Here is an 18,838-nt window from a genome sequence, read left to right as displayed (position 1 = left end):
GGTAACGGGGCTAGCAAGCTTAAACTCAACTCAGCTCAAACACGCAGGGTCCTTTTCCTGGCCCCCAAGTTGCTGGATGACGAGATGTTTCTGGCCTCCACTTGGTGGCACTCTGTGGGTGGAAGGGTGCCCACAGCTCCCAGTGTCAGTAAGCTACCAGTCTGGCGAGTGGCACCCGTGGCTCAGTACCTGTGGTGGCGGATTGGGGTGAGAGGGGACGAGGGCGCTCGCTACCTGTGCTCAGTGAGTGGCCAGTGCCCACCGCCTATTGGGCACCCACTGGCCACCCATCACTGGCACGGCAACCGCCTAGACATTTCCCAGACCTTTCCCAGACATATGCCCTTGGCAGGGACAATTGCTACAAGCAACAGAGAAGCGCCTAAGCGGGGTCGTAGAGGTAGGCGGTGCAGGCAGCTCCTCATCTCCTCCGGCTCTAAGCTTTCAATAAAGCCGCGCATCAACTCCGCTATAGCTATTGACATACGAGATGGTCTTTTGGTGGTGAAACACTCTGCGCTATAGCCTTGATTCCCCCTTGCTTGTGCAACCGTTGGTTCGGCGTTTTCTCGTGCATCATACCTGGATCCCGCAAAAACAAAAAAAGGGAAAGAGGAAAACAGCCATAAGCCCTCGGCAAGTCTTCGTATCATCTTTTGCCATCTGGCCTGGCCATTTCGATGAGGAGGAAAGGCTCGTCCTGCTGCGTATAACGTGCCCAAATCTGCATGACCTAACCCGATTCCTCAAGCTGATATGGACAAAACAGGTTACCTTCATAGGCGAGTGTATGCGAGGTTGCTCCTCTTCTCCACCAGCGGCTGAGGGTCCAAAAATATAGGCGGTTCGTCAGCCTCTCCCTAGTGTCGAGTAAGATGCCACCCGTCATCAAACCCCCCTCATCGCTTGCTGAGACAACATGCTCCCCGTGGCATTCTAGATCGGCTTGTGGTGGCTGCTCCCTGACTCGTATTCCTGAATGAGTAATCGATCCAGCTGCCACCACCCCAAGAATTTGTTGCAGGCAGTAATACGAAGGTGTGGAAAAAGGGGTCAAGTGTCATTGTTATTATTGTCCTAATACGAAAGTCTCTGGTTTATCCACATGGCCCGTCCCGAAATGTACTGTACGTCAATGGACCATTGCCCCAGCTATCTTCTATGGGTTGTTACCCATATCTTTGACCCTTTGCGCAAAGATCTCCTGCCGTATGGTCTCAAAAGCGTCAGAGACTCGCTCTGCATCGTCCACGGGGAACCTGCTCTCGTCCACTGGTCAATCCAGTGTATGCCTGCAACGTTTCAATCAGAATAGGTGAATAATTCGTCAACATTCCTTTGAGAGTGAAAACATACCTTGTCCATGAATTGGTCGAGAGGCATTCCGATTAATCTACCGTCCTTGATCTCAGGTCGGTCTTTTCATCATGAAGCTCTGTCTGCGCTGCGGGAAGCAACAGCTCGACCACCTTGATATTCGAACCCTCCAGCTGTTGGCACAGGCAGAGGATTAAATGATGTATGACTGCCTTGGAGGCACAATAGTTTGCACATCTAGGTACGGGAACAAGAGCGAGTCCTGAAGTGACATATATCAAGGCACTTTCCGTGTCCTTCTCCTGCGGGCATGGTAAGATAGCCTTGGTCGGGACGAGGTGAGACAGGTAATTTGTGGTGAATCCAAGATCGAGAGTATCAACATTGATGGGATCAGGATCACTGAAGTCTGACTTCCTCTGAATCCCCGACTAGGATGAGTTTTGGTGAAATGCCTTGTGAAGTTTGGGATGGATTCGAGGTTTGTGATGTCGAAGGACACGCACAGGACCTTTTCGTGGCCATACTGCTAGATGAGGGCTGTGAGATGCTTCTTTCGACGGTTTCGAAGGCCGACAGCAGTCGCAAAGGAGCCATCCTCGAGTAGTCGTCTGGCTAGCGTCTCGCCAATACCTGATCTGTCACTGGTGTTGCTTAATAGTGTCGGGAAGAATTCCCTGTTGCTCGAATGACCACGACTTCCTTGTACGGCAATAGCATGGTTGAACGACCTAGGAGCAGTGGCAGTTCAGGAGACGTTATCTCGGATTGAAAGGCACAGGATTGCACTTCTTTTCAGTGGTGTTGGCTCCTAGAATGGCGACGGTCCGGACCCAGGACACTTGTATGTGGCCAGATCTGTAAGACTTTTGTGTTCAGGGAGCCCCGGTGACAGTTGCACTGCTAGCACCTGCATAAAATCTACGTTGGAAGTCTGCCAGATGCAGACGAGGAAGACCGACGAGCCTTTGATACAGAAGCCACGACAGAGGTTCTCCTCGTCCGTGGGATGGTTCACTATGTATCAATTCTCCACAGACCCTCTCAGGCATTCGAGTATTATCTAATGTCTATCGTACTTTTAAGTTCATATGCTAGCTAGCGAAAGTGATATTCAATATTCCCCGATTCCCTAATATAATGTGAATCTCTGGGAAAAGCAACCTGTCCCGTGGCGTATTCCGCGTGTCAAAAGCTTCCTACACCATACGGAGAGACAAAGACGCACAATATCATCAGAGGTCACGGGATTGGAACGGTTCGCGGTCCTCGAATCTCGCCGAGGGTGATGCTCTTGCCCATAGCATTGTCTCAACATGGGCATCTATCACGGAAATACCGACTCACTGTTCGTACCTATACAGCGATCGCGAGAAAACTGTGTGAAATGATGACGAGGTGGCTGCTTCGGGAGATCGAGTTGAAACCGTGACCGAGAAATGAGGACTAGGAAACTACTTTCATGGCCATGGCGGACTAGAACCCCTCTAAAAACGAAGGCCGGCCGCCAGCTTCAGGCAACACTGATGGGTAATGCACCGCTCAGGGGGAAGAGAAGGAGGAGGAAAGGGGAAGACAGGCGGGCTGGGTTCCAGTGATAATCTCAACATTGAACCTGTGTACAGGGAGACCGCTCCTCACAATCAACGGGGATATCATTTCAGCCGTTCCAATCAATGCAGAAATCCCCCACCGCGCAAAAACCTGAAATAAACGAATGGTCGCGCACTTTCCCTTTTAAACCCCGTCCCCGATGACCCTATGATGGGAGATTCAGTGAACCGTTTCTTCGTAGCCAAATGGCCGCTGCGTGGGACACATGCCGTCGAATGGTCAAGGGTATCGCATCGGGAGAGGCTGTCAAGGTGGTCAGTACGTCTCAGCGCCCGTGTGATTCAGTACAGGGTAGCATACCTGTCCATTAACAACTCCAAGTGCCTTGCTCGCCTCGGGGGTTGCCTTGGGCAATTTCTGAACTGAGGCTGGCCCATTGATCTCGCGATCGAGATTCATATATTCTTTGGCCGCATCTTTGGTGCCCCTCTCAAGCAGGTACCTCATGTACGTGGTGATGAGCTCCTGGACAACGGGTTCTGGTAGAACGCTCTTGCTGAGGATTTCGTCCACCACCCGCCGAATCTGCTCGTAGTGCTGTTGTTCCGTCTCACCACTTGTAGGTTGATCAATCTCAAAACGCAGGTAGCTAGACCAGAACGCAGGGCTTTCGAGGTACCAATGTTGGTTTTTCTGGAATACCTGGCGGGCTTCTTCCGGCGAACCTTTGACCTTCCAGAGTAGTTTCGCCAATTCTGCCACGAGAGCAGCTTTCGCCGCAGGATCAATCGCTGAAGACTCGAGACGAGTTTGGTACACGGCAACAGCAGCCTCCAAGCCCGAATGACGTCGATTTATGTTCGCCAAAGAGACGATTGTCTCAACGTGACCAGGTAGTTGAGTAAGGATGGCATCGTGTATGTCTTTTGCCACATCGACCCGGCCGCTCATTTCCTCGAAATATGCATACTGAAGTCTGATTGTTGGCAGGGCAATAGGCACATAGAAACACGATGCTCTTTGATAGATGTTTCGAACTTCCTCCTCCTTACCCTGCTGGGCAAGCATCCACCGGGCGTATCGTAACCAGAATTCCTCGTGCTGGGCACAAGTGACCAAGCAGCGCTCGTATAAGAACTGGGTCCGGAGGTAGTCGCCTTCTGACTCCTCAAAGTCGAGATATTTGCGCCAATTGGCCAACTGAGGTTCGTCAATGTCTGTCACGTGGAAGTACGGTCGCTTGATTTCAGACTCGTAGGTCCAGCGTTTCGTAGTCTCAGTCTGTGTTCGCCTGAAGATCTCGAGGTGATAGTTGTCAATCCGGGCACGTAACTCGCGCTCCACTTCTGTCTGGCTTCGGCCAGCTTTGTAGCCGGCTCCCTCACTTTCAATGTCCATCTGCAGTTGGGTAAGAGTACCGGAAGGGGCGATGGTAGAGAGTGGGCGTGATTGTGCCATCTGTCGGTATTTCTCAAAGTATCTCGCATATTGATGCATAGGGATGTGAATGATCCTGCCGAGGATGGCGAAGATTCGGTCAAATCCTTCCATGCGCTCTTCGAACTCGATGTACTTGTCCCAGAAGGGATGGGCCAGGAAGTCGAGACCGACACAAACTGCTCCTCTCTCAAAGAGCCTGATCATCAGCTGGTTAGCATTATTGTAGGATACCTTCGCAAGGGATCCTGAGAAGAAGGGGAGAAAGCAGATATGGGGGGATGGGGAATGTACGCGTGGTAATAGTCCTTCAATTGCTTTTGCAACAAGTTGAGATGGTCCTGCAGAAAGGGTGGGCGGGCAAAGGCCCGATTCTCGGGCAAATCAAATCAAAGCACCTGACTGGTGATGAGTGAGAAGCAAGCTCGGAAGGGAAAGGATAGCGACGATGAGCTCACCAAAGCTGTGGTGGCCATCATCATCGAGTTCATCGCCAGCTCCTTCTGCTAATGATGTTGTGTCATGCTATGTTTAGGTTCTCGACAAGAGGGAACGCATATCTCATACTTACTCTCGAATGGCATCCGTGTCGTGGCTCGTCTCGGTCTTGAATGAGCAGTAGTTTGTCCACAAATCTACCGAGTTGGAAATACTTGCAATCCCACGTTCGTAGACCTGTCCGACTTTTAGCATGCGAGCCTCTCTTATTTGCAGTGGGCTTCCTCACCATGTCGGCGGCCTCGGTCCCCGCTATCGAGAACTCCAGATCGGCATACTTTTTCCAGTAGCCGAAGAACAGAGGGAACTTTAAGAGGAAGCGGTCATAGACACTGCGGACGGCCGTGATCGCCTGCGAACTCGAGTTCCTGTTGATACCGCCTTCGAGGGCCTCGGCGGCGCGCACGAGCTTCTCCCAGACCTCGAAATTGTCCGAGTCATCGTTCTGCGAGCACCAGATGTCAGTCATAGATCATGCTGTCGTCACCTGGGTGTCGCATACCACCTCGACCAAGAGCTTTCGCAACTCAGCGCTCTCTTCGTCATTTCCACCGTAGGCGTCCATTTGGACCAGGCCACGTCGGGCGCAAGAGGATTGATCTCGACGGTGTAGGCAACGATGAGCGAGTCAGTATTATTTTCAGTGGTATATCTCAGTGTCAGGAATGCAGTAGACAGTATTCCGCAGCATGCGATACGAGTACGAAGTAAGTGGGCTGAAGAAACAGGTAAGTTGGGAAAAAAGGCCAGAGGCTGAAGCAGCAAAAGTACTTCCCGTCCGCCAAGCCTGCGGAGACATTGTTCTCAATCCGCGCTCTGGCAGCTTTTTTTGACCGACTGCTCTCATTCACTAATACAATATCCCTTTGGCTACCAAGATACGAACAAGAGGATCCAGAGCACAAACTTCGCTGTCTGCTGCCGGGGACAATAAACAAACGTCTCTCGTCACGACCTGTCCCATTTACACATCTAACTTTCGCCTCCCACATCCCCTGCCATGGCGGAGCTCAATGCTTTGCCGCTCCGGCTGAAGAACTTCTTCGCTCGGTATCCTCCTCAGCTCTACTCTGCAAAATTCACGGGAATCACGATACCGTTGACAAGGAGAGAGGCGAAGGAGGCAGCCGTCGCCCGAGCGGCTGAACTACAGAACCAAGTATCTGCGTCTTCACCACCTTCACGTCTCGTCGCGAGCATCCTTGCACAGCCTATATCAGTATCCGCCACAGCGCCCCCTCCACAGTCGGACTCATCAATAGCAGAGACAACTGAGGAAGCATCTGCACCGATGTCGACGTCTAACGCCCTGCAGAAATTCCCGCCAAACCCCTTCCTCCCCCGCAAAAACTTCGTAACCGGGCGCTGGGCCGGCCCCAAGATCGGTCTGCGTCGGCAGGCAGATCTTGTGAAACTCGCAAAGGATTTGGGGATAGAAGAATTACTTCCGCCCGGGCGAAAATCCTCTGTGTTTAAGGAGTCGCGGTTGCTGCAGAGGGGACTGAGGATTAGAGGGACGGGCGAGGGACAAAAGGTCAAGGGCCACAAGTGGGAGAGACATATGGGAGCGACGTTGGAGAAGAGGAGGAAGGCAATGGAAAGCATGCCGGAGTTGATCAGAGAGTGGAAACAGAAGGGCCACGGGCGTGGTTGGAAGAAGTATCCAAAATAGACTTCGTCGCTTGGGGCGCCCTGTTCGTGTGGTCTATTTGTTTTTGGGATGGCCGGCACATGTGCTCGAGGAGAAAGGAGAATTGAAGTTTCTCTGTCGGTCTTGGGGTCCAGAGCGCCCTACCTATTCGCGAATGAGGCAGGAATACTCACCCAGTCGCCTTTCACGCCATCTTCCCACCTGTCGAACAAATCGCCGGCTCACAGGGACATACGATCTCGGCCTTTACACGGAACTTCAGGAGGTGCACAAGGCAGGACACTCGCGTCCGAAAACTTCAATGTCTTGTTCTACTCAATTACCTGATGGACTTTTTTTGTTGTATATCAGACCTACCTCTCCCGTCACATGCAGTTAATTCTGTGGTGGACTACCCATGTCTTGTCCTGTGGTCCTGTACAAATAGCCAAACATGCAAGTTGAGATTTGAATCTCGATATAAACCCTGATTAATGGCACAAGCATCTTATCATATGCCATGTCATGCCAATCCATCAACCTCAGTATGCTGTTATTCATTCCACATTCATAACCGTAAGACCACCCACTTCGAATCAGACTGGTAAAGCTGAAATCGAACTGTTGACCACCAGCACCAGAGGGATTCCACCGCTGTTCTCGCATCTCCAAACCTTTGATATCTTTACCCGGCCCGATGTGCAGAATCATGTTGACTGGCTCCGCCGCCAGTGTCAGAACCAACACTGTCACTATCTCGGCCATTCAGATGTTTAAGCAGCCGCTCCAACCGGGACGCCCGTTTCTCCGTCTCCGTATAAGGAGGTGGTGCATCAAAATTGGTGGCAAGTGCTTGATCATCGAGATCACCCTCCATATTCACAGTGGAGGATGTCGAGCCAGGCGAATGTACATCCTTGTTTGGTTTCCAAAACAGAATTCCTCTTTTGTGGAGTTGTGGTATGGATGAACTCGTCGATGAGATGCCCGATTGAGTTCGAGTATAGGAAGATTTGGTACTGGGTCTCCCTTTCGGTCTGCCCACGTGTGTGATGTCTAGTTCTCGGAGCTCCTTCTCAAATTCATCTGCATAACTGAATCCCCGCCGGCGGGTATTTCTTGCAGGCATATACTGGTACTGGAGATCTGAAGTGGAACAGTAGTGTGGACGGGATGGCATAGCAGGGAGAGAAGTGCTGTATGTTAATTTCCGAGGCTGGATCTCCTCATTACAGTACACCGTATTGACTCTGCCTTCCCCGGGATGGCGGATATTTACTTGAGGCGGTGGCGAGGCGGGAGGGTCGATTACAGGCCATCCAAAGTGGCTGCTGGGTTGCTCTTCTTCGACGGCGCTAAGCTGCTGTGACTGCTTCGCTGCTTGCCCCTCTCCTCGTGCATGCAACAGATCGTGTCGAGGCAACGGCCGTGTCGCTGGACGTAGGCTAGAATCTTTTGTTGAGATCTGCGTCTGGAGGGAATATATGGTCTGAGTCCTTCGGGTTAGTCGGAACTCATACATGTCAATGGAGGCTGCGAGTTCATCGTCGTCCAGCCCAAGAGGCATCGTGGTAGGTGTAGTTCAGGACAGTCGGATGAGAAGAAGCGTATCCTACTTTACCGTGGGAGAGCACGGATGTTTTGTAAGGCGGTTGGTATACTGACGTCCGGGGATGATCGTGTGGAGGGCTGGGGGCCGAAAGGCGGAGGGACTATTTATGTACTTCGTCTGAGCTGAGATCGAGGTCACGGGCAATCCGTTTTGGGGCAGCATGTCGTGAGGCATCCAAGTAAGTTTGCCTGATCATCAGGAAGGCTGTGCGACTGGGTACCAAGTCTGTGTAAAGCTTCTCAAGAAACTTTAGATGAGTGCGGACCACCAAACTCGCGCCAACAGTGACGAAACGCCGAATCCCCTTTCCTCCGGCATTGCGAGCATGAGGGTCTAGACCAGGACCTTGCAGTCTCTCTTCTTGACCAAGGTGAACCAAAGGCACAGTTGGAACACAGTTCCGACCATCATCACAAGCCCGCTGAAGAGTTGCAGTCCCACATAGTGCCGTCCATCATCGCCAACCAGGGCTCCAGCGATCGGACTGCCAATAAGGGAAGCGGTGGCTCCAATTGCTTGAGCCATACCGAGTCGGGCGCCCAAGACCTTCGGGTCAGGGCAGACAACGGGGAATATGCTAGGTGGTAGTGGAATGAGAGCGCCGCTGAAGAAGCCTATGTACCGATTGTTACTCCGACAGTAAGAGCAATGGCTGGAATGTTGGCATGGCTTACCATAGAGAGCGGCAAACGCGCAGAAAGAAGCTTTGCTGTGAATGCCTATCCAAACCAGGCAAAGAACGGCGGAGACGAAGCCACAAATCATCCAGGGAATCATCACACCTATATGCAGCGCGACAGTCGAGGCTATCATTCGCCCAATCACTGAAGATCCCTGTGCAATCACAACCGAATAAAGCGCTAGAGCCCGTGATGTGCCCAATGCAAGCTGTGCGTAGCTGGGGATATAGAAAAAGGGAACGAGATAACCAGTAAACAACTGTGACGGTCAGCTTTCATGGACAGGTATAGCGTTCTGGGGCTAGACAATGACTGACAAAGAAGTTTGCCCAGGTATAGCACCAGAACCCGAGATCCTTAAGAGCTGCCCTGTCGAAGAGTTTTCGTGCAGTGCCCGAGCTGATGTCACCAGTATTTGTAGCCCCCCAGAGCAACAGAGGGAATGCCAGAAGAAACGACGCGAGCATGATGAAACCCATGACTCTGACGGTCCAAGCAAAACCCAAGGGATCGATCAGCTGCTGGAAAACAATGGTATAAATGATGCCACCTGATTTCACCATAAGCAAGGGTTGTATTTGATAAAAACCAGGTCTTCCGCTCACCAAATGGAGCACCGCAACTCACGAGGCCGAGTGCGATTGCTCTCCGCGCTCTGAATGAACGACTGACAAGTGCCATTCCTGGGATAAAAAGAACGCCACAGCCAAGACCCGTGCAGATACCCTGAGTCAAGATGATCTGGTAGTACTGGCTTGACAAGCTTAACATGAAAATCCCCAAGCACGACATAGCCGCACCACCAAAGAGCATAACGCGGTAATGGCCGAGGTCAAACAACGGCCCAGAGATGATGCCAATAACGATCAACAGATACGATGCAAGTGTCCCGATCCAGGATATCTCGGATGGAGAGCTCGTTTTAAGGAAGGACGTCTCGTAATAGTTCTGGAAGAGGCCGAATGCAAAGGTGAAGCCCCTACTCACCAGCCGCAATCAACAATCTGTTTCCCGTCAAGAACCGAAAATCCTTACCAAACATTGAAGAAGACAAGGAAACAGCCAATAACCTGGAGCCATGCCCGGAGTCCACCATCCGTGAGGGTCGTTGGTGGCAAGGAAACAACGGTCGTCGCCTCCAACTCAAATTCTTTGCTGGTAGGAGCATCAATGGGTATGGCATCGACTTCCGTCTTGGAAGTATCACGTCGGGGGTCCGACATGACTGTTCAAATGTTCAAAACAGGGAAATATTGGTCCGACTTTTCTGTCTAACCCCGTCAAAATTCTGGACGAAAGCAGCAAGACGATCATTGAATACAGAAACCCATAGCGACTGGCTTTCAACACCACACCACGATTCTCAGGCTCTTTGGGCACACGCAATGGAACGGAAAGAGAAGAAGGAAATTGAGGTTGCAGAATAACCGGGGCAATGCAAAGGTACCGCCCAGAGAACAGCAGGACATGGAGCATTTGTAAGAGGTGGTGCTAGTGTGTAGCGAGGATGGTCAAATCCGCAAATCGCCGTCGGTTCTGAAAGCCCCATGGGAATCCAAGGCCCATCTGGCACCGAGAAGGCATTGCATATACCGAGGCTCGCAGGCGCTTCTGCTGGTCGAGGGATCCGACGGCACAGTGCGGAGTTATAGCTTCACATTGACGCCATCTGATGAGCGGTGTCGAAACGAAGTTCTTTTGTGATGAATATTGGATGGGACAACCTGGTGACATCGGCAGCAGGATATTTTTCCGCGTTGAGATGGCGCCCCTTCTTCATCCTCGAACAAGCTAATTGAGGCCTATGCCGGATACGCCATCCTTCGCATAGTTGCCGTTGTCAACTTGAGTTTGAATCGGAGCTTGAAAGGCGCGAGATCCTCGATGCGGGGAAAGCGCCCGTAAGTCAGGGGTTTCTTGTTGGGAGGGACGACGGCGCAGAAGTCCGCCTCTCTCAGGTTGTTATAGGCCACACCTTTGCCCATCGAGAGTACGAAAGAGAGGTGATGAAAACGGCTGTTTGAGATCTAGTTGGGCGTGTGTTAGAGCATGTTGACCTAATATTTCCAACATCAAAGTCGAGGAGATGGTGGGATGAGGCAGACTGAGCAAGATTGTGTGGTCCGTCTTATTGCTCTTATTATTATTGTGGTGAGATGGCAGAAACGCAGATACCGCCTCGACGGTAGACGAGAATTCTGCCGAGGATCTGCCGACCTTATTCCTCCCACCATCCAGCTTTGCCCTTCCACCTGCTTCCCTTCAGCGTAAGTACAGGTCCACGTCACTTTATACCATTCTCTTTCCCACTGTACCAAGGTCGGGCCAGGCATGCAAGGTGCTATTACATACCATGCTTTGATCCGAACCCACCACATCACGTCCAGGAAGAAGGTCGCACGGCTCAAGGCCGCCGCCAAACAGTACCAATGCTACGCTCTTCTTCGTTCGGGGGGGCTTCCTGGCGTCATGTATGTACGAGGCACCGATCGAGTTAATGTGCAGAAATGGGTCGACACGGTCCATGACCTGAGATACAAAGACTACCAATTGGCAGCGCCTGTCCATGCTGTTGCATCCGAGCTTCGGGGGGTTGGACCTGATCAGAACGATGAAAGACTGGGACCGGGATGTCTGGAAGAAGTCGCGACAGTCAAAGAAATGGCCGCTCGTATGGAGGCGAGAGGACTTCACAAGTGGTGGCGGGTCGCTATGGGATTCATGCAGGCATAATATGGAACGACGTTAGGCCCGTCGCAGCCATCTATCCCGGACCGCGCACGTCTTGCTTTAACCCTGAGGGTCGTCTCGCGATGCAATACAGGGAAAGACCCAACCGCCTGATCATATCTTACAGCTTCTGATACTCCAACTTGCCCTCGAGTTTCTTCGCCTCGGCCACTTTCCTCACCGCCTTGTTGAAGTCGTCCTGGTTGACAGCGTCTCTGTAATCCTTGATCGCGAACAACCCGGCCTCGGTGACAACGTTTCGCAAGTCGGCACCGTTGAGACCGTCACTCATCTTGACCACGCTTTCAAAGTCGATGTTGCCTTCTGTCACCACCCCGGCAGCGTGGATCTTCAAAATCTCCAAGCGGCCAACCTCATTGGGTAGTGGAATCTCAATCTTTCGATCCAGTCGACCTGCTCGCAACAGAGCAGGGTCTAGGGTATCAGGTCTGTTGGTGGCCATGATGATCTTGGTCTTTCCGAGGTAGTCGAAACCATCGAGCTGGTTCAAAAGCTCCATCAACGTTCTCTGGATTTCTCGGTCGGCGGATGTACCTTCACTGAAGCGCCTCCCGCCAATGGCATCGATTTCGTCCATGAAGATGATACAAGGCTCGTGTTCTTTGGCGTAGCCAAACATCTCGCGGATCAGTCGTGCCGACTCGCCGATATATTTGTCGACAATAGCGGATGACACAACTGGAACGAAGTCAGCATTGAGCTCGGGATCCACTGACGCACTCACCTTTCAAGAAATTTGTGTCCAGACTGCTTGCCACTGCCCTTGCCAACAAGGTCTTTCCAGTACCAGGAGGCCCATAGAGCAGGACACCTTTGGGAGGTTTGATGCCAACTCGGATGAACAACTCAGGATTCTTGAGCGGCAGCTCGATCACCTCCCGCAATTCTCGGATTTGTTCATTCAGACCACCGATACCAGCGAAAGAGACTTGACCAGGATCTTCTAAAGACATGTTGTAGACCAAAGGATCGACTTCTCGAGGGAGCATTCTCATGATAGTCAGGGTGGTCATGTCGAGCGCGACTCGCGTGCCTTGTTTGAGTTTGGATTTGTCGACTTTGGAACGGCAGCCGACAACATATCTGGGACCTGAGGATGCCTTGACAATGACTAGACTATGTTAGCATTCTTGAAGGGCAAGGGAAATGCAATAAACATACATCGCTCGTCATCAAGCTGCTTCAGGACTTCACCGATGATTTGTCCAACACTTTGTAATGCCTTTATGTTCTCCTCTGTTGTTTCAAACTCCTTTTGGAGTCCCTTGATGTCCATTCTCAGCGCTTTTAACTTGGCCTCCCATTCTCGAGACTCTAGAAGTTTGTTCTTAAACTGTTCGAGAGCTTGTTGCCGCTCTGGATCACCGTTTCCATCCATGGTGGCAGTTGAGGAGAATGTCGGGTGCGAGATCCCGTGGCTTGTAGGACTGCGAAGAGTACTTGTTTGTGGGATCGATGGGGAAGATGGAGGAGCGTAGGGACTCGGGTCTAAAGAGGGAGAAAGGCGAGATGTCGTGGCAGGGTTTCAAGATTCAGGATCAGTAATTGTCTGATAGCCCAGGAAATGGAAGCTTGCGCGCTGCAGGTACCACAGCACTACGCGGCAAAGGCGCAGGAAAGGACAAGACAAGTAAGGGAAGGTATGCCGATAAAAGTCACGTGTCGACGTCTAACCACCTCTACGCTTTGGTGGCCATTGATTGATTGATTCTAGCCTGGTGGTGGCCCAACGACAGCCTAGTGAGGCCCCAGCCAGGCGGCTTGGGCGCGGGAGGACCCCTGTTGCCCTGGCCTATCCGCAGTCTGTGGCCGGCGATGGGTCGAACCACAGCTTTGGAGGGGTTCAATCGTGTTCCCCCGCCCTGCATCACTGCTGAGGGAATCTGCTGAGTTGAAGTTGTGTAGCGATCAATACCCTCAGTCGCTCTTGCTCATACCCCACCGAAAAAAGCAACAAAAAGTTTCACCTGCTCTTGATATCTTTGCTTTCGTCACTGCACTTTTCTCCTCCTCTCTACCACTTCTTTGAACGAGGATCCCAGTTGTTCTCTTACTTCCCCCTTTGGATTTATCACTAAGCAGCTGGTTACTGACTCAACAACTTCTGTCACACCACTGAAAACACCAAGTGAGTACCTTGCTCAAGCTCTCCTCAACCCGTCTTCGTGAAGCTCCTCAGCCCACGTCGCATTTGTTAATCTACTGATCCCCTTCCCTTCCTTGACTCTACCTCGATTCTCGAGTCCTTGGTCCCCCCCTCAACTCGCCTCTTTGCCATTGTTCCGATATCTTCCATTCACTGACCCACCGACAGCCATGCCTATTGTCAAGGTCCACGCCCGCTCCGTCTACGACTCCCGGGGTAACCCGACGGTCGAGGTCGACGTCGTGACTGAGACCGGTCTACACCGCGCCATTGTCCCTTCTGGTGCTTCCACCGGACAGCACGAAGCCTGCGAGCTCCGAGACGGTGACAAGACACATTGGGGAGGGAAAGGTGTCCTGAAAGCGGTCAACAATGTGAACACAATCATCGGACCGAAGTTGATTGAGAAGAACATCGATTGCGCAGACCAATCCTCGGTCGACAAGTTCCTGATTGAGCTCGACGGAACAGAAAACAAGACCAACCTCGGTGCCAATGCCATTCTGGGCGTCAGTCTTGCGGTTGCCAAAGCCGGCGCTGCTCAGAAAGGTGTCCCTCTCTACGCACACGTCTCAGATCTGGCAGGTACAAAGAAGCCATATGTGCTACCTGTCCCATTCATGAACGTTCTCAATGGAGGCTCTCACGCTGGTGGTCGTCTCGCTTTCCAAGAGTTCATGATCGTGCCCGAGTATGAGTTTCACACCCCGAACACTCTGGACCTGAGCTAACAACCAACACAGCCAAGCGCCGTCCTTCAGTGAAGGCCTCCGATGGGGTGCTGAGGTCTACCAGAAGCTGAAGGCCCTAGCAAAGAAGAAGTACGGCCAATCTGCTGGCAACGTTGGTGACGAGGGTGGCGTTGCTCCAGATATCCAAACCGCCGAAGAAGCTTTGGACCTGATCTCCTCGGCCATCGAAGAAGCTGGTTACAAGGGCAAGATGAACATCGCCATGGATGTTGCCTCGAGCGAGTTCTACAAAGAGAAGGAGAACAAGTATGATCTTGACTTCAAAAACCCCGACAGCGACCCCAGCAAATGGATCACCTACGAGCAACTGGCCGACATGTACAAGTCTCTTGCGAGCAAGTATCCAATTGTCTCGATCGAGGATCCGTTTGCCGAGGACGATTGGGAGGCATGGAGCTATTTCTTCAAGACGTCCAACTTCCAGATTGTCGGGTAAGTTCTCGAATCTAGTGGCGGAATGAGCCTCGATTGCTGACAGGAGTTAGTGATGACTTGACTGTGACGAATCCGAAGCGTATCAAGAGAGCCATCGAATCCAAAGCTTGCAATGCTCTGTTGCTCAAAGTCAACCAAATTGGTACCCTCACCGAATCCATTCAAGCCGCCAAAGACTCCTACGCAGCTGGTTGGGGCGTGATGGTTTCTCATCGTTCTGGGGAGACTGAAGATGTCACCATTGCTGACATCGTGGTCGGTATCCGGGCTGGCGAGATCAAGACTGGCGCGCCAGCACGATCTGAACGTCTTGCCAAGCTCAACCAGATCCTGCGCATCGAGGAAGAGTTGGGATCCAACGCCATCTATGCTGGCACCAACTTTCGCAAGTCTGTCACCTTGTGAGCAGTAGGATCTCCGGGATACTGGGATTCCAAGCCGTGCAAAAATGGCCGCTGAAAACAACTTCGTCGGAGAGGCCCCCTTCGGGTAACTTGGGGCAGGTCGTGTGTGTTCTATGCACTTTACAAGAATAAAGTACGAATTATGTAACTTTGATCCTCATTGTTGTACAACCCGGACAGTTGTCATCTTATGAGATCATCTCTGTTCAGACCAGGTGACGCAGGTGTGATAGTTCCATCAAGTCCGTATGAGCTGAAGATGTTGGTGCACTCAGCGAACCTCTCGGAACGGGGCGTTTCGTTTTATTTTTCTCGCTAGACATGCCCTTGAGATCTGCATAGTCACGTGATATTATGCTAAATGTCGAGATGTGTATCTCATTGAAGCGAAGTCTTGGCGTTTTTGTTGTCCTCAACCTGAATTTTGTTAGATCGCCTCCTTGTCGTCACAACCTGGGAGGAAATTCAGGTACTGTAATAACTTCATTGCCTCCTCTGGGTTCGCTCTGCTTGGCCCACCGTCTATCGCACGATCTGCGGCTCCTGCTCTTAACACGCATTCAGCTCATCAAATAAGGCGAAAGCCCGTGGTCTTTTCGCTCAGCGCAACATGCCTCCTTCAAAGTGGGGTGAGTCGCATCCTGGAAGCCGCGGGGTCCATTACCTCGAAACATCAGGAGCATTATGTTAACAATGTTATCTGGGCAGACGACGAGTCTGAGGAGTCATCCGACGAAGAGTCTGTAGATGTTCCTGTTGCGCGACGCAAGTTTGCGGATGAAGAAGATTCCGATGACGTACGTTTGGTTGCCTTTCAGGCAGAACAACAGAAGGACTGACAAAATGGCCAGGTTGCCGACAACTGGGAAGAAGAAGAAGACTCTGAAGCTGAGCGAGAGAAAGCTGCGAAAGCGGCCGCAGCCAAAGCCAAAGCAGACGCAGAAGCTGCGGCGAGCAAAAAGAGCAAGGCTCAGCGGATAGAGGAACACCGCGAAGCAAACCGACGAAAACGCGCTGAAGAGGAAGACGAAGAGAGTTCAGAAGAAGATGAAGCAACCAGGCGTGCAAGACTACGGCAGTCGGAGCAAGATTCTGATCTTAAACATGCACAAGATCTATTTGCCGAGGCGGCGCTGGAACCCAAATCGCGCGTTGCTCCCAACAAGGCGGTGATAATCGAAGACAAGGCAAATCCGGGCCAGACAATCGATCTCTCACAACTGCCCCTGTTCAAGCCCGCCACGAAGACACAGTTCGACGCGCTCTCGGCAACCCTGGTCCCTCTGCTCACGGCCGCCTCTTCAAAACCGCACTATGCTATCTGGCTGCCTACGTTTGTGAAGGCAATAGCTGCCGAGCTACCCAGTGCAGAGATCAAAAAGGCGGCCAGTGCACTCACGGCTCTGAGCAACGAGAAGATGAAGGAGGAGAAGGCCCAGGAGAAGGGCGGCAAAAAGTCCAAGGCGGCCAAGACCAAGTCGACTCTGGCAGCAACCCGGGACATGGGCAGAGGAGTAGCGGACACGACCAGCTACGACGATGGCCTCGAGGACGATGATTTCATGTGATTGTTTTCTTGATGGATTTCTTCTTTTCTCCGATTCTTTCCGGGACATTGCACAGGATGTGCGTGGCCAATCCCCGTCATTTATGAGAAAATGAACAGGATGCACGACAGATAGGCGGACTTAGATTATGACTTGACCAGAGTTCTCTTGAATCACTTCAAAGCATGATTATGGCACGTTTTGTTAGAACATGATGCCCGTTGAACATGCGATCCGGGCATCGTTGAAGAGGCCCGACGCAGTAGTAGCTTCACATTCCGCGCCTTACAAAGCTGGCCTTGTTCTACCACCAACTAGTTTTATTTTGTGCCCAAATGTTCAATCCCATTTTTCAGGGGTTTCGTGTCCATACCTCGGATTGCCTTGATCTGCAAAGCCCTTTTAAACCCGTTCCTTTCTTCTGGACTTATGAGATGCAAAGTCAGCTGAAGACGTGCGAAATCTGACACGACACGGAGGCATTTGTGCCACGCCACGAACCTACAACGACAACTTTTGGGTTTCCGCCGCCTGCTGCTTGAATTGCATTCTGATATCAGATTTCTGTTGGAAGCTGACGACTGTGGGACGATTGCTCCATGGCCTCCCAGGAGGAATACCTCCTTAATCGCGAGCGGCATGTCAAGTACTGGAAGCGTTGTTCGCAAATCCTGCCCGAACCTTACACATCGGGTGATGCCAATCGAATGAGCTTCGGCTTCTTTATCGTGGCTGCGCTGGATCTGCTGGGAGCCCTCGACACCGTCATCACGTCCTCCGAAAAGCAAGGCTGGATCGAGTGGATTTACACCTGTCAAGTCTCTGACACGGGCGGCTTCCGAGGCTTCACGGGGACCATGCTGGGGGGCCAGAGGAGCTACCACAATTGGCATTGGGACCCTGCCAATCTGCCCAACACCTACTTTGCACTGGCCACCTTGGTGATGCTGGGAGACGACCTTGCCCGGGTGAAGAGGAAAGAGTGCCTTGGCTGGGTAACTGGTCTGCAAAGACCTAATGGCAGCTTTGGGGAGTTCCTTGGAGAGGATGATCAGGTCGAAGGCGCAGATGACCCCAGACACTGCATGTGCGCTGTGGGCATTATCAGAATTCTACAGGGATACGGGGAGCATGCAAAAAGGTCAAGTTTCGACGAAGCAGGCTTGCAGAGATATATTGCCAGTTGTCAGGTGAGGAACCCAACAGGTTTACCAAACGACCAGGCAGGGGCTGATGTCTATCTTAGTCCCACGAAGGTGGGATCGGTCAAGCTCCTCTCCTCGAGGCTCATTGTATAATCCCTCCAACTGGTTGATGGTCCACCACTTTGCTGATTTCTCTGCTAGCCGGGCTGAATTACTGCGGCGTCGCGACACTCTCATTTCTCGCGCTGCTTCAGAATCCCGCAGTGTCCGTGCAGGAGATGGCGGAACGAGCGAATGTCGACACGTCCATCTGTACAAGATGGATGCTGGATCGACAAACAACTTGGATAGAAGAAGACGACGACGGTGAAGACGAGGACGAAGACCATCAGCCTGGAGATGGCGTCGAGACTGGAAACCACCACGAAGCTCAACCGTCTTTCTTCGACGTGTCCGGTATGCACAGCAGCTTGGCCACCGACAAAGTAGTTGCTGGATTTTGCGGCCGCTGTGGGAAGATTGCAGACACGTGCTATTGCTTTTGGAATGTGGGAGCTCTTGCAGTCAGTGTATGCAAGGAGAACGGTTGACCTTCTCGACTGACAGTCCCGCAGATCCTACAACAGCATCATCTCGTCGACGTCGACTCGTTGAGGAGATATCTTCTGGGGAAGGTCACCCACGTTATCGGAGGATTTGGGAAAGCCCCTGGCGAACTTCCGGGTGAGTGGTCACATTGTCTCGAGGTGATACACATGTGTGGACACTCCGTCTCCTGACACCCCTCGCAGATCTCCTACACTCATATCTTGGACTCGCAACACTGGCCATATACAACGAGCCCGGGCTGAAGGAGCTGGACCCGACCTTTTGTATCAGCAAAGACGCCGTACAGAGATTGACGAAGGTGGCACGGTGGCAAAGCTAGCC

At 52.0% G+C, this 18,838-nt stretch overlaps 8 protein-coding genes across 8 annotated transcripts; 4 read left to right on the top strand and 4 right to left on the bottom strand.

Annotated features, from left to right (window-relative positions):
- Positions 1 to 3,150: 3,150 nt before the first annotated feature.
- Positions 3,151 to 5,371, bottom strand: AYL99_04315 (hypothetical protein; the record flags this gene model as incomplete). Its single annotated transcript, XM_018835829.1, has 5 exons — positions 3,151 to 3,174; positions 3,232 to 4,507; positions 4,880 to 4,983; positions 5,036 to 5,251; positions 5,309 to 5,371. The coding sequence occupies 5 exons, from the start codon at positions 5,369 to 5,371 to the stop codon at positions 3,151 to 3,153; spliced, it is 1,683 nt and encodes a 560-aa protein (XP_018695479.1).
- A 435-nt stretch (positions 5,372 to 5,806) lies between these two features.
- AYL99_04314 (hypothetical protein) lies at positions 5,807 to 6,478 on the top strand (the record flags this gene model as incomplete). The annotated part of the gene is made up of 1 exon (XM_018835828.1): positions 5,807 to 6,478. The coding sequence occupies one exon, from the start codon at positions 5,807 to 5,809 to the stop codon at positions 6,476 to 6,478; it is 672 nt and encodes a 223-aa protein (XP_018695478.1).
- Positions 6,479 to 7,121: 643 nt separating this feature from the next.
- Positions 7,122 to 8,003, bottom strand: AYL99_04313 (hypothetical protein; the record flags this gene model as incomplete). Its single annotated transcript, XM_018835827.1, has 1 exon — positions 7,122 to 8,003. The coding sequence occupies one exon, from the start codon at positions 8,001 to 8,003 to the stop codon at positions 7,122 to 7,124; it is 882 nt and encodes a 293-aa protein (XP_018695477.1).
- A 378-nt stretch (positions 8,004 to 8,381) lies between these two features.
- Positions 8,382 to 9,951, bottom strand: AYL99_04312 (hypothetical protein; the record flags this gene model as incomplete). Its single annotated transcript, XM_018835826.1, has 5 exons — positions 8,382 to 8,662; positions 8,723 to 8,987; positions 9,046 to 9,278; positions 9,334 to 9,707; positions 9,764 to 9,951. 5 exons carry the CDS (start codon positions 9,949 to 9,951, stop codon positions 8,382 to 8,384), a joined length of 1,341 nt encoding a protein of 446 aa, XP_018695476.1.
- A 1,628-nt stretch (positions 9,952 to 11,579) lies between these two features.
- On the bottom strand, positions 11,580 to 12,857 carry AYL99_04311 (26S protease regulatory subunit 10B; the record flags this gene model as incomplete). The annotated part of the gene is made up of 3 exons (XM_018835825.1): positions 11,580 to 12,157; positions 12,204 to 12,590; positions 12,641 to 12,857. 3 exons carry the CDS (start codon positions 12,855 to 12,857, stop codon positions 11,580 to 11,582), a joined length of 1,182 nt encoding a protein of 393 aa, XP_018695475.1.
- Positions 12,858 to 13,795: 938 nt separating this feature from the next.
- On the top strand, positions 13,796 to 15,217 carry AYL99_04310 (enolase; the record flags this gene model as incomplete). Its single annotated transcript, XM_018835824.1, has 3 exons — positions 13,796 to 14,316; positions 14,369 to 14,809; positions 14,863 to 15,217. The coding sequence occupies 3 exons, from the start codon at positions 13,796 to 13,798 to the stop codon at positions 15,215 to 15,217; spliced, it is 1,317 nt and encodes a 438-aa protein (XP_018695474.1).
- Positions 15,218 to 15,826: 609 nt separating this feature from the next.
- On the top strand, positions 15,827 to 16,784 carry AYL99_04309 (hypothetical protein; the record flags this gene model as incomplete). Its single annotated transcript, XM_018835823.1, has 3 exons — positions 15,827 to 15,845; positions 15,925 to 16,013; positions 16,068 to 16,784. The coding sequence occupies 3 exons, from the start codon at positions 15,827 to 15,829 to the stop codon at positions 16,782 to 16,784; spliced, it is 825 nt and encodes a 274-aa protein (XP_018695473.1).
- Positions 16,785 to 17,362: 578 nt separating this feature from the next.
- On the top strand, positions 17,363 to 18,836 carry AYL99_04308 (hypothetical protein; the record flags this gene model as incomplete). Its single annotated transcript, XM_018835822.1, has 5 exons — positions 17,363 to 17,953; positions 18,010 to 18,055; positions 18,110 to 18,471; positions 18,523 to 18,631; positions 18,700 to 18,836. 5 exons carry the CDS (start codon positions 17,363 to 17,365, stop codon positions 18,834 to 18,836), a joined length of 1,245 nt encoding a protein of 414 aa, XP_018695472.1.
- Positions 18,837 to 18,838: the final 2 nt, after the last annotated feature.

This window comes from Fonsecaea erecta (assembly GCF_001651985.1).
Source record: "Fonsecaea erecta strain CBS 125763 chromosome Unknown Scaff3, whole genome shotgun sequence".
Lineage (NCBI taxonomy): Eukaryota > Fungi > Ascomycota > Eurotiomycetes > Chaetothyriales > Herpotrichiellaceae > Fonsecaea > Fonsecaea erecta.
This window is presented reverse-complemented; position numbering and strand designations above follow the sequence as displayed.